This window comes from Diadema antillarum, unplaced genomic scaffold, assembly GCF_040938485.1.
Source record: "Diadema antillarum isolate AM-2024a unplaced genomic scaffold, OU_Dant_1.0 scf00000029, whole genome shotgun sequence".
NCBI classification, from domain to species: Eukaryota; Metazoa; Echinodermata; class Echinoidea; order Diadematoida; family Diadematidae; genus Diadema; species Diadema antillarum.
This window is the reverse complement of record NW_027270918.1, coordinates 4,265,471-4,280,808: the sequence shown is the minus strand read 5'-3', so window position 1 is coordinate 4,280,808 and position 15,338 is coordinate 4,265,471. Positions and strand designations below refer to the sequence as shown.

Genomic DNA, 15,338 nt, shown 5'->3' with positions numbered 1-15,338 from the left:
AGTTGGCAGGTATGGAGGAGGCTAAGTTTTGTCCATGATAATTCACGCTGCACTTCTTAATCCCTGACAGTAGCAGATTTAATCTACCACATAATCCTTTGATAAATCTTGGCACAGCATCGTAATCCCTTCAGTGAATATCACCCTCTACCTCGCACCTGACTTCAAAGAGAGACAACCGGAAATTTTGTCCTGATTTCATCGCAATTTTTCTTGAACTCTTTTGTATACATTACCAACCAGGTAGTAGCTATTGTATGATTTCTCATTCATAAGATACAAAATTTGGGTGTGAATTTTTATGTCACATGATCAGAATAAACAGCTTTGTATTTTCCATGCTTAAACATGATACGCCATATAAATTTGATTCATAGATCTGTCGAGACTGTTTATTGTTACAGTCACATTTATTTTGCATCCCGTTTCAATGTTCCTTGCAAAGTCACCTCACAGCAGGTAATTTAAAAAACGACTCTACTAAGGGTTGTACTGAAAGATAGAATTTTGATCCACTCCTCAACCCCCCCCCCCCCAACATTTCAAATTCCTTGATATCAACAACATAAACAGAATAACAAGAAATATCTTTTAACTCCGATAATGGACGTAAAAGGTTACGCCAAATTACTGGCGTCACTAACAACAAACAGGCTACCCAATAAATTTGGTACAAAGCTAGCCGGCAAACGCGCACACACACACAGCTCCGAAGAGGGAACTTCCATGTTCCACTTAAAAAATGGACGAATGAATCCCAGTTTTATTGCATGGCGTGACTTTCAAAGGGGGATTAAACGTAACCAGGTACAGCTGGGGGGAAGATTTATATCTGGACGTGATTTTTGGATGAGTGGGGAAGTGTGCTGGCACGACAGCCCTTTAAGAGTTTGTGCTGACAGACAAGATGCAGTATATGAAACATATTCAGACTCCTACAATGTCGGATGTGCAGAGAAGTTTCAACTTGGAACACACGGCTGTATATATCTTCTCATCAAAAGCTATAATTTTCAAATAAACAGATGGTCAAGGGATGAAACCATATTTCCATATATCTCAAACACAGTACTTCATGTCAATATGAATTGGAATTGCCATCCATTTCTTTACATTTTTTTTTTTGCCTGCTTGCTTGCTTGCTTGCCATAAAAATAATATGACAACTTCATTCACTTACCCAATTCATCATAATTTAATAGGTATGATCAGAGATATGGCGGTAGGATACCGCTGTGGTACACAGTGAAATTTCTGGTTGTGCAAAATGTGTCTCGCATCTGCAACATGATGACATACGCTGCTTCATGTTTTCCACCAGATTAATTCTCAAACTCTCTCTCCCGCTCAGATTGCGGGGCTCAAAACATGCCGACAACCTGATGTTTGTGCTCGGAGAGGAATAATTATGGCAAATCTAAGTTAATTGCAATTCCATTTCTTCATGACACCAGAAAATCTGGGTTAATGGAATGGTGCCTCGTTCATCCTTACTCAACGAGAGGCACGAACGACAGGATTTCTTACACCCTCCCTTGAGGCCGAGCTGGTAATTGAGCAAGTGAGCCGGGCCTGCTTGGGGTTTTTTTTGTCAGTCATGAGCTCGAGAGGGCACTACTTACTTGCCATGGTCGTCAAGCTAGCTGTGAGACTACAAGAAAAAGGGTATGCAAACGTATGCTTCTGTATACTCGCCTACACATACATCTTTTTTTTTTCCCTCTCTCTCTATCTTGTGAAGTTTCTTTTTTATTTGCTTTTTAAAAAGTCTTTGCCTTTCATTTGCTTAGCTAATGTTAAGCTTTGCACATACTGCTGAAACTGGTAAATTCAATTTTGTTCTTCTTCTTCTTTCAGAGTCTTTCACAAACAAATTCTTCAGTTCCATATAAATTTTTGTCTTTAAGTCAGATCTCTAATTCCCATTGTAAAAGTGGACACCACAATAACAATACCTGCATTCACTGTTTTTTTAACTAAATTGCACTCTTGTTTTGAATATATAGTTTTGTTGCAAAAAGCAAACCCAATTTACTGTCAATTTGTTTGGTAACATTAACTAGTGGCATGGGTTTCAAATCTTACAGCTTGCACAGATTATGGAATGACCCCTGCACACATAAAAGACTGTATAGAGCATAATAAAACACTGAAAGAGCTGTCATACTGTACACTTTGTAGCAGTACACATTCAAGCACAAATTATTGCAAAAATTTAGGAAGAAATGAAACGTTTGGCTCACCTTCCGCTGAGAGTACATTGAAAGTCTTGATCCCGTTCACGGCTTCAAGGAAATTCATCGGCATTTCTTCCAAAGGCTTACTGAAAAACACAAATATTAGAATAGAGGAAAGAACTGAGGATACCAATAGAAAATCATGTGATCTACACATTATGATGTATCATATCATAATAGTACTGCAGTTGTCCTTTTTTTACACTTTCTATAATTTTAGAAATATTCCAGTGAATTTTAAGTTCCAAGAAATCAAAATGACAGTATCACTGTCAATATGAATCTTTTTTTAAACACAATATATGCAACCAAATATTTAAAGTTTCCATCCACGACACCAAGTGATGCGGTTTTCATTTCATCTAATTCTTATAAAAATGTGCTCCTCTGTACCTGGGTCATTGCTAGGTTGAGCAAACCCTGTATCTACAGAAAGTTTTTGCACTGTCAGTTATATCTTCTGTGACAGAAGAATGTAAAAAATTTGACTAAAATGACGATCTGGCAGATTGCATGCAGAGGAAGATATACAAAAAATAAATAAAAAATCATGAGAAAAAGAAAGAGAGAGAGAGAGAGGGAAAGAAATAGAAAGAAGGAGAGACAAGAAAATATGAAAGAAAAAGAAAGCAAAAGAGAGAGGGAGAGTGACAGGGACTGGTACGATCTTACAGTAGGTGAAAGACATATCATCCGCTAAGACGTAGAAAGGGATTAGTTTCATATGCTTCATAGAGCAATACCACCCTTCTTGCTCTGACTGAAATATGTACTGAAGATATTGCCACAGCGTCAGATATGTCTTTTTTTTTTAAATCCTAAAATATATTCTTCACTTGGGATCCGTTCTTTGAGAACAAATGGGGCATAAATTCTGACACAAGTTAGTCCGGATGGCTGAAAGCGGCAGTCCATCGTCGTTGTTGAATCGGATGAAAAAGTGATAGGCAGTCGTGCGTCCTCGAGGGCTGGTTCCCATCACTAATTGTGGCATGTTTGCCCAGTTAGGCGCGGCCCCTTGTTATTGGCACATGGGGAGATTGGACTTGTTTGTCCAACAGTCACCTGAGTGCTAAATGAAGGAAAATACGATGCCTTGGAATTTCTCCCTGTTTTCAATCAATATGAAATTTGTTCAACCCTTTCTTGCTTCCTATCTCAATTTTACCCTGATGGTGTCTTCTTTTCTCTCCCTTCTCCTCTCTCTCTCTCTGTTCTTTTAAGCTATCTACTTATCTCTACCTCTCAATCTATCCATCTATCTCTGTCCATCTATCTATTGATCTCTATCTATCTATCTATAGATCTATTCATCTATCTATTCATTTATCTATCTATCTATCCCTATCTATCCATTCATCTATCTCTATCTACCTATCTATCTCCATCTTTCTATTTTTATCTATCTATCTATCTCTATCTATCTATCTATCTCCATCTATCTATCTCTATCTACCTACCTATCTCTATCTATCTATCTATCTATATCTATATCTATCTATCTATATCTATATCTATCTATCTATATATCTATCTATCTATATCTATATCTATCTATCTATATCTATCTATCCATCTATCTATCTCCATCTATCTATCTATCCATCTATCTATCTATCTATCTATCTATCTATCTATCTATCTATCTATCTATCTATTTATCTATCTATCTATATCTATATCTATCTATCTATCTATCTATCTATATCTATATCCATCTATTTATCTATCTAGATCCATCAATCTCCTCATCTCTGGCTTCTTGATTTTCCTTAATTTCACTTATATACTGGCGACTCCCATTATAAAGAAGTCCTCGAGACCAGCAGATTTCTTTCATTATATCAAAATTTTGTTACAACTGAACAAATAATGTATACACAGATATAAAGATGATAATTCAGGGACCTGAATTTTTACTTTGTTGCAACTAATATTTTGTTACATCTGTGTTCGTCATGACCAGGAGTGCACTGTACACAATAAAGCTTGATTTGGAGAAGTAATTTCTCTTTCGTGAACAAAGTATGGGCAACAACAGTGATTTGAATTCTGATCCACATTGGCTGGGATGGCTCTGCCTTCTCAAGCAATCACCAATCAGTATCATCAGTACAGACATACAGATTACATAAAGTTCATTGGTCTTTATCTTTGACCCATGGAGATTGACCTTTGACCTCTTTAAAAAAGGAAAATATATATCTCGTAACGCATCTTTATCCTTAGAAAATCATATTTGCAGTGGTCTTTCCTGACAGAAGTTTTGGCTAAAAACAACATTTTTGACATTTGACCCTGAGGTTTCAAGACCTTTTTATTCCTGTAATTTCACAGGAATATCTAATTGCTTCCCATCAAGTCATATCACCACAGCACTTTCTGAGCTGAAGTTACAGCTGGAATGTGACAATTTTAGCTGAAGTTTTAATGGTAGTCTTTGAACTTTGACCTTAGTCATAAAGATATGAAGCACTGTGCATGACAAAAGCTTCATTCATCACTCAGAGAGGTAATTTGATAACATGATGACCAACAGCATGGATCCTGCTTCATCTCATTTTCTGCAATATGTGCTACTTACGGACACCATCATCCCGAGCAGACACATAAAATGAGATTAACGACATTACTTTCTGCATTTCACTAAGAGAACTTCGCCACTCGGTACCACTTGCATTCTGCATCATTTGCTGAGGATGGAAGATGAAAATGCGTGCTGGAAAGGGGTGGAAGTGTATGCAAGAAAATTGACCAACAGCACAAAACACAAATCTGACCCCTACTAGACAATTGCCTTAAAGGGAGACTGCCTCCCACATGAAACCGGAACCCTCAACCTCCTCTTTCTCTTCCCCTGCATCTTTTTTCTGCCCGCTCCCCTCCTGTTTGCACTTGTTTCATTTGAAGTCAATTTACACCCTTTTGAATCAATTACCTGCCAATTTCCTGTCTTCTATTACTTACTCCTTTATGCCTGGTTTACATTTGAGGGAATATTGGAGTGCGGCAACGCTAAGGCATAAAAGAAAAGGAGTGTGCATTGGGGTGCGTGGGGGTGGGGCAGGGTCGAGTCAGCACCGAAAGAGTTAATGCATTGCCTTTGCTCACCACCGAAAATGTGATAAGAGTGGTATGCTGAAGTGCACGCTAAGAATAGCAAACGAAACCTGACACAGAACATACAATTTTCCCCCTCTCTTCGGCACAATGACGCTCCAATGTTGTGGGTGCTGGACATGCTCTAAACTTAGTTTGCGTTCCAGCGTGTCTTTGGTGGGAAGATAAGTTGTAAGTCACTGAGGGGTTTCAGACATACAAAGAAACTCGTCCATAATCACGTTTCTGAAATGTGATTAACTAGTCAAGCGTTGCTGTGTGTTCATACACTGAAGTGAGTCACCCTGCTGACCGCTTATAACTGCAAATGACATTTTGTCCATCATGATAACTCCACAGATATACCTAAATAATCTTTTCTGTACTACTGACACACTCTGAAATCACTTGTTTCTCCTCATACACTCATTTCTTTTATACATCTCTCCTTGTTTTCTATCATACTGGAGGAAAAGCTCATCAAATCGTTTTACTTGCATTCCTGATAGAATGTACCTTACTGTCATTCCATCCACCAGATTCTCATTCTGCCTCCGTTTCCTCTTCCTCCTCCTCCCCTCCCCACCAAAAATCGATAAACTTTTAATTCCATTCCTTGACTCTTGTTCTGTCTGTCTGTCCATCTGTCTGTCTGTATCTCTCATTTCTTTCTCCACCCCTTCTCTGTTTCTCCTTGCTCACTATGGGGTCTGTAAAGAGCTTCTGGTGCCACCTAGTGCTTTTCGTCAGGCCATGCCGGCCTCTACTGATGGCCAGAGAAGGATGCCCATCATTTCCATGATTAATCTGTCTCAATGCCAATGATGACGATTTCTTCATGACATTTCTCTTTTTCTTTTTATTTGCTCGTTAGTCTGATGGTAATTTCAATCACATCACCATTTGTTTGCAAGTTTGAATTGCCTGCCACAGTTTTGTCATCAGAACCCTTCCCTTTTGATGGTAAATTCATGTGTGTGTGGGTGTGGGTGTAGGTGTGTGTAAATACAATGGTTTTACCCTCTGTATTGGGGGCTGTCATTGCATATATGACTCCGAGGGTATATGCAGAGAATGTAGAGCTGAAACTCAGAGCTCTAAGCTGCTTCCTTTGTGATGGTGGTATCCATCCTTTACAGACACAATCATAATCATGAGTTCACACCATTTCAAGAGTCCCATGCAGAATTCATGGACTCAGCAGACTTGAAAGATACAGATTACAGAAACTGTTTTTCACAGTTATCCATATATCACACATTCTTTCCATAATATAGACTGGTCAAATTACACATTGAAATGCTATGAGTACTGTAAAGCAAGGAATGTTCACGTGCATTTTAATTTCACGAATTTCGCGAGAGCCGAGTTTCGTGAAATTAAAATGCACGTTAAAGATCTTGTCTACACTATATGCATTGAATGTTAGAGGCAACTTGCGAAAATTTCATGCTGCGAATAAGGCCGTCGGATCCCATTCGCGAGGCTTACTTCGTTTCATCGGGTGATCGCGTTCGGGTCGGGTGGTCGCGATACACGACCTTTCGTAGATTATATGCCCTAATATACGAAGGGTCGGGTGGAGCATTTGAGAATAAGACCCCTATTATTTACGAAGTATCGGGTACAGCTTACCCGAATCTTCGAGAAAAAGCCAGTGCAAATTTACGAACGTTCGCGTGTTTTATCTCCGAATACGCGATTGTATTCCTATGTTTTTACTCTGAAAAAATTATCACAAGCGTTTGTATACAAGGCTAGCAGCACATAACGCTCGCCGTGCATAACTATGGCAAAGCGATACGCTCGCGTGCGATTAAGTGATGATGCAGGTTTCAATGGACGGCCATTCATATTGTACAGTACATGTATTTGCGGCGAAAGTTTTAGTCGTCTCGACTCGTGGATTACAACATCTTGATACTATCGTGGCTTCTGTCTCCACTCATTTCTTCACTGCTGGTGACAGCTAGCTCATACCACCTCCATGGACTTTATTGGGCTGAATCGTGATATCGGTCCCCTCTAGGTGCGTGTGTCTTTACCATGTGCAAAGTCTATGGAGGTTGATAGCAGTCACCGGCTGCACTATGACGAAATACAAATTGTGTAACAGTACGTGTAACTGAATTGGCGGTGAATGGAGTGGGGACCTATTTCAGGATAAAATGTCCTTTATTGTACAAAACCACATAGTATCATTTATGGAGACATTCTTTCAGATCACTGCGAATACTTGTGTTGTTTGACTGAAAAGATTTACAGTAATTCTTTTCAGATACAATGTATGATCAGAATCTAGTTACCTGTGCATGAAAGAATCCCTTCAAAATTTGATAAGATTGTGAAACCTTTTTAATCCCTTTCTGATATATTCAAAACTGTTTAGTTTGTTTGGTTGGTCAAAGTAGACTCACAGAACTCTGATTAATTGGTTCAGTTCATGTTCTCTGCTTTACCATGTATATTCTATGTTTTGTCAACCCTATAGACTGTGCAAATTGCAAACTTTGGGATTGAATGAGCATAGATCCTGTGTACCGGTACGTGATTTTGTTGCAAACATTTGAACATAATTTAGCCATGTCCATACATGTATCTGGTTGCCATAGCGAGCGTACACTGACAACCATGTCTGTAAGTTTTTGCGCGTTTTAGCCTACTGTTCCATAGGACCTAATAGAGGATGAAATGGGGGTTTCTTGGCTGCAATGTGCTTAATTAGCAAAATAGTAAGTAAATACGGCCGTTAATGGCCCTGAAATGTTTTTTTTTTTATTATTTGCTTTATTTTTTCTGTGATATACATGTAAGCATCAAACCATGGATGTCTAGAGATAATTGGAAAAAAACGACATTTTTCAAAGATGTACCATCTCATACTTTGCGTCATTTTGACCCAACTTCAAACAAGTTTTGCCTCTAGTATCACCTCTCTATCATAATATCAATCTGCAAACTCAAAATTCTTATATCATGGAAATGTAATAAAATGTGAAACTATTATGTGTACCTATTTTGTACTATACTTCCGCATACCGAAAGTGTATAAGAGGGTACTATAGTCCTGAATCTGTGTAGTGGTTGGTCAGGCGTTCGGGCGGTTCGTCGCAAAGTTTGCGTCGCGATGTTTTTGGTTTTTTTTATCAGTTCTGAATTAATTATGATAAAATCTGGGGTATATGGTGATATTGAGTGATTATTTTCACAAGTTTGAAGTAAGTGGATCTAAATTTAGTGTATATGATGAAATTGAGACGTGTGTAGATTTGTAGGATATGGTTCTCGTGTGTGTTTGTTGGAGAAAGCATCGCCATGGTAATTTAATTTTTCCTAAAATTTTTTGTGGTGAATATTTCCACAGTACTTAAGTAATATTACTTTAAATTTGGAATGCGCAATGATTTATATATGTATTTATGTAAGACACTCTTTGTGTTATTTTCATAAGGCGCTGCCATGGCAGCGGTATAAATATGATTGGAATATTTTTTTTTGGAGTGAATCAGAAAAAAACATACATTGCGATATGTAGGTGATATACTGTTTGGTGAATATAATGATGATGCAGGAAACGATAGTAATGAATATACGATTATGCGTTGAATAATTGTATAAAAATGATATATATTTATAGTTTTTGTATAGTTGTAAATGTGGATCGGGTTAATGTATCATGGTGTTATGGTAGATACAGCTGTATGCCAGGGCTCGACATTCACGGTGGCCCAGTGGCCCGGGGCCACCAAAAAAGCACGTCGGGCCACCAAAATTTCAGAGATGAAAAAAAAATCGGATGTTTGCCTTCTTCTTTTGAAAATGGACAGCGGTAACAATCGGCTCTGTAAGATGCAAAAATAAATGTCAGATGCTTGCTTTTAATTTTGGAAATGAATAACAATAATATTCCACTCCGTGATGATACTAAAATAAATGACGGATGTTTGCTTATACTTTTGGAAATGAGTAACGGTAAGAGTCAGCTCCGTAGGGTGCTAAAATTAATGTCAGATATTTGATTTTGCGTTTTGAAATGAATAAGGATAACATTCGGCTCCGGATGATGCTGAAATGAATGTCGAATGTTTGCTTTGACGTTTTATTCGGAAGTGAATAGCAGTAATATTCTTCTCAATATGCACGATGCTAAAATAAATATCGGATATTTGTATTACAATTCAAAATGAATAACAGTAACATTCAGCGGCGTTTGATGGTAAAATAAATGTCTGATATCTGCCTTGACGTTCAAAAATGAAAAACAGTAACATTCGGTTTCGTATGATGCTGAAATAATCGTCAGATGATTCATTTCACTTTCGGAAGTGAACAGCAATAACATTCGGCTCCGTAAAATAAATGTCGGATGTTTGCTCTTAAATTTGGAAATGAATAACGGTATATAATATTCTGCTTCGGACGATGCTAAAATAAATAACAAATTGTTGGTTTTACATCTCGAAATAATCAACGGTATCAATCGGCTCAGTTAGATGCTAAAATAAAAAGCGGATATTTGCTTTCACCGTTCACGTTCGGAAATGAATAAGGATAACATTCAGCCCCGTATGATGCTAAAATGAAATATCAGTTGTTTGCTTTTACATTTGAAATGATTAACGGTACAGCATTCGGCTGCCGTAAGGTGTTAAAATATTACTAAATGTTGGATGATTGCTTTTACAAGCAGAAATGAATAACGGTAACTTTCGGCTCTTTACAATGTCAAAACAAAATGTCGAATGTTCACCAATATCTTCAATGTTCCCGCTTTATCATTTCAAATGTAAGTTTTGACAACTTAACATAGGCATCAACTTTTATAATAATCTATAAGCCCATTTGCTAAATCTTAGAACTCAGAATAACGGTGAGATGATTGAATTTTTTATTCATTTATTTCAGACACGCCATGGGTACCTGTATCACTTCAGTAATACTTAATATTTCTTTTTCTATATAATTAGTAGGAACAATTTAGTTTTTCTTGATTTTTTTTCGGGCCTCCAGATTTTACTTTCGAGCCACCAAAAAATAAAAATTCAATCCGATCGGGCCGCCAAAAATAAAAGTTATAGTGTGGAGCCCTGCATATGGAATATGCTATATATTGTATGTTAGTATGAGTTAGTTTCATTCGCATTCTGTGATATATCTGTGGTGTACCTGTGATGTATCTAATGTTTATTTTGCTGTGATATCCGATGTACAAAGAATTTCCAGAGTGAGCTATAAATCAGTAAATCAATTAGTCAATCAATGTTATCAATCGATCAATCAAATTAACAAGAATAGAGTTAGCGCGTTTACAATAAAACTCTTCATAATTATGTTAACGCTTAGGCAGATTTGCTGGTTTGATCGGAAGTTGAAATATTCATATTTTCCATCCTGTAATGCTATTGTTTTATTTAGCCATAGAATTATGTTTCTGCAGATATTTTATACTCTTTTATTTGTTATTGCCATTTTTGTGCTATTTTGTGGCCTGTTTGATGTCTTGTGCTTTGATTTATTCACTGGTTTCGCCGTCCCTGATTCACCCGATACTTCGTCACTTGAATGACAGTTTTTTACGTATAGTCGCGTTAAACGATTAGCCTTATGTCAAGGATTATCTGTATTAAATTGTGATTATTTTACCCCTCCTTACCCGACACTTCGTATATTAGGGCACCTAATCTACGAAATGTCGGGTAACGCGACCACCCGACGCAAACGCGAACACCCGAAGGAACGAAGTAAGCCCATTCGCGAAAATTTCATGCTGCGAAAATATTGTTACAGTACTTCAAAAAACAAAGGTTGTTCTCAGCATCTAATTAGAAAGCCTGCCCGTGGCTTGCCCAGCATAGCAACAACTAATACATGCAAAGTCCATTCCAAGATTTGAAATGCACTGGATATGTACAGGTGGACAGAAAAGCTTTTTCCTAGGCTCTCCGAGGAAAAACTTTTCGTAAGCTTGGTATAGAGGTAGACCAACTTATTGATGCATTCCTTATAAATGTGAGTTAAAGGTCCAGTTTACCTTTGGGAACAGTGATTTCAAAAATGTTCAAGATATAACATTTGATGCATATGTGTAGGTCTGTTGTATCTCAAAACATCCTACCATATAACATTTTCGCAATAAAGCCTAAAATATAGGAAGATATCAGTATTTTTCTCAATAAACCGTAACTGTAGACGGTTTATTCTGGAAGCATTCTTATTATAACTATTGTTCACATTTTGTGTATTTAACAATACTTAACATCGATTATACGGACTCAAATTTTTACAGTGGTTGTTTCTATCCCTAACTCACATTTCAGAACTATTTTAAAGCACTAATGCTGGGTTTTTGTTTCATCTGCAAATGGTAAATTATGCCTTTAAGGAATACAACATATTTCAGCCAAGATGACTGAAGATTTTTTTTTTTATTCATTACTTCTGAAGTGGGTAGCAGTTTCATCTAAAATTTTGTCCCATGAAAAGTACAATCTGCCATGTACTGTTGGTATTTGACAGAAATGTGGATATTATGTGATTGACAGCTGTGACAAATCTTTTGCTACGCAGCTTAGCCACACATCCCCATACTTGTGTCAAATTCACTTCATTCATATAGTTATTGGGCGACTCATTTCTCTTACTTTTTTGGAGAGGGGGAGGGGGCAGGTAGGAGCTAACACATTCCTTTCCCATGGGAATCCAACCTTAACTGCCACAGAATCAACAGGCAAGGTGTTTTTGTTTAGGTTTGAAAGGACTTCACCCTTGTTTTGTCATTGTACAACCTGCATTTCAATGGAATTCAGCTATACTATGTAGATAAAGGTCTTGGACTAGCCCAGGGGGTCATCTTGCTCATGTAAACAGCCCTATTGATCATGATTATTGTTATTGTCCACACAGTACCATTTATAAAAGATATATGTATTATTCTTATTACTCTAAAACTGCCATGCAATGACCCTATCCCTTGGCAATATTTTCACAAACAAGAAGAAGAAGAAGAAGAGAATAATCATAGCTAATGGCCCTGGCTGCATATACTGTATAACAGTGGAAATGAAGACAGCCTGCTGAAATAATTAATGTGTACACTGCAACTTCATGTTCTTCTTTCTTTCTTGGTAACTTGCTAGCCTTAAAGAGGCTGTACAGTACTGGTTGAGGTTGGGATTCATGTTTTTTACATTCCTAAGTGAGATAATGAGAAACCTCTTATGAAATATGAAAGAGCATGTAATTTTAAGAAGGATTCAATGTTTATTTGATGAAAATTGTTTTTCAAATGGCCGAGATATCCCCAAAAGTGATAATAATAAAAGACTACAGGCCACAACTTTATTAGGATCTCTTTGATTCACCTTGTTTTTGGATATCTCGGCCACTTCAAAACCGATTTTCATCAAATAAACTTTTGATACCCCTTAAAATTGCATGCTCTTTGACATATAGAGTGGTTTCTGAATATCTCGCAAAACGTTAAAAGCTAAATCCTCATCTCAACCAGAACTGTACACACCCTTTAAGGAGTGAAGCACACCACGGGTAAGCACAGCAGTTATCCTGTGAGTGTGAAATAAGCTACACTGTACCTTTGGAGTAATAGGACAGAACATAAATGCATGTAGCTATTTCCCAAAATTATTAGAATGGCAATATGTGTCTATAAAAGTCTTGGTATTGATATCACAAAACATTTGTATGCTGCGGTGAGCTTTCTTTTTCTTTTTTCTTTTCTTTTTTCTCGTGCAAGTGAACATCATCATACAACTTGGCCAGCACAGTTAGTCAGTTTCTGAAACTCAGCCATTAACATGTCATACAATTAACATCTCCAAACATATTAAAAAACTAAGGAAACTACCTGTAACATGGGGTCTAGATACGACAATTCATGAAATTCCAAAAATCTAGTACATTCTGCACTCTGCAAGCTTACATTTTCTTCTCTTTTTTATTTTTTGAGCAGGAAAAAAAACCAAACCTAAATCAATATTTGTCCAAACATTCCTAGAAGAACCATACGACTGAGCTTTCATACCCCTCCATCCCATTCTCTAATACTTGGACTTGAATCAAACTATGCACCCATGAAACATGATCTCATCACTCTCAAAGCGCCTCCCAGTACGAACACATGACTCCGTAGACGTGACCATACGCACATCAGTCTCTCTTCCTGAGTCGCAAATCTTTCTGATACGTTCTTCTTGTATTTGCTCACGTATCTGCTTGTTTCAAACACTCACTAGCTGTTACTTGGACAAGTTTCCCCCCTTCAAATCTTACCCATACCTCCCTTCACCCTTACCCCTAAAAAAAAAAAAAAAAAAAGGATCTACGTGGGTCTGGGTGGGAGGTTGGGCTTGGAGGCAAAGCGCACGAAACCAGAGTCTGAGGACAGAGGGACACCAAACACCAATCTCATTAAGGTTGGGAGACGGTTCTGATTGGATCTCGCCCTACATTTGAATGCCATCCACAAAAACAAGTGACGAGATTCCAAAGCATATATATGAAAAGGAAGGAATGGTTTAAAAACAGAATACACACCAAAGCCCCTCACTGGGTGCCAATGTTATGAGAGGCTTGAAAAATAATAATAATATAAAAAAAAACCGCAATGCTTTTTGATCATGTTTGTCAAAGTTCATGAAAAAGGTCATATACCTAATATGAAACACCTGGCAACAAAACAAACAAATCCTAACAATATTAAAGTCATTATATTCACTAACAACCACAAATAAAGGATAATCATTTCTTTGCTACATCAAACCTGCACACTTTTGGAAACATTGAGAATATAATCTGCCTAACTTGTGTGTGTATTTACTGCTGACATTTGGAGAAAAAAAATCATCAAATTGACTGGCATATGGCAGTACTTTTTTAAAAGCAACTACACATTTTTTTTTTCTTCATGATTTTTCACAATATGGCACTGACCCTAGAATTCGTGCTTTGTTTTGCTGGGTAAAAAAAAAACAAAACAAAAAACAGTTTTTATGTGCATTGCATGTTACATCCATGGTTATGAAGTTTTTATTTTGAATTCAATGTAAAAGTTGTAGATGATGATTTCTACTATTTCATTTGGTGATTTTGTAAGAGTAATCCCTACACCACATTTACTTTGGTCGTTAACGAATACAATGTCAGATTTTTTTTTTCTTATGTACACAGTATGGTAAGGACCCCTGTAGAAATAGGCCCCAGGTTGGAGAGGCAATGCTTGCCATGAGAAGAGTAATTAATTAAAAAAAAACCCCAACAACAACAATAAGATTTACTGATGACTACAAATTTAAGGGATAGTATAATTTTGGTTGAGATGGGGCTGCAGGTTTTTAACATTTTTGGTGAGATAATGAGAAACCTCTTATGAACTATAGAAGAGCATTTAATTCTGAGAGAGATTCAAAGTTAATCTGATGAAAATTGGTTTTGAAATGGCTGAGATATTAAAAACAATGCGATCCTAATAAAAGATGGGACCCATCTTTTATTAGGATCACTTTGTTTTACTTTGTTTGTGGATATCTCAGTCCTTTCAAAACTGATTTTCATTGAATAAACTTTGAATTCCTCTTTGAATTGTATGCTCTTTAACATTTCAGAGTGTTTTCTAGGTATCATACAAAAATTCAAAAACTAAATCATCATCTCAACCAATACCATACCATCCCCTGTAACTAGAGGAAAATCTAGTAAAGTAATATTTGGATGACAATGTTTTTGTTGCAGAGAACTTACTGGGCTGCTTCAGAGTGATATGGCTATCTAACAATTTGTGATAATAAAGTCCCTCTTTATTTTAGAGTACAATTCTGTTTTATACTGTGGAGCTTGATTTCCATGCAGTAGCATTTGATCTTGAAATGCATTATACTTACACTGGATTGATAGGGGGAGGGGGAAGTAGCAGAGAAAAGAACATTTGGAGGGGGAGGGGAGACAGCTTCTAGTGTTTGAAACATTAAAATCCTAGCTGGTTACACA

General features: G+C 37.1%; 1 protein-coding gene across 1 annotated transcript in view; it reads right to left on the bottom strand.

Moving 5' to 3' along the window:
• LOC139738346 (large ribosomal subunit protein uL4m-like) overlaps window positions 1–15,338 on the bottom strand; it is a 46,789-nt gene that overhangs the window by 2,627 nt on the left and 28,824 nt on the right. Inside the window, exon 8 of the mRNA XM_071648986.1 lies at window positions 2,244–2,323. Within this exon, the coding sequence (XP_071505087.1) occupies window positions 2,244–2,323 (80 nt within the window). The remainder of the gene's footprint in view (window positions 1–2,243; window positions 2,324–15,338) is intronic.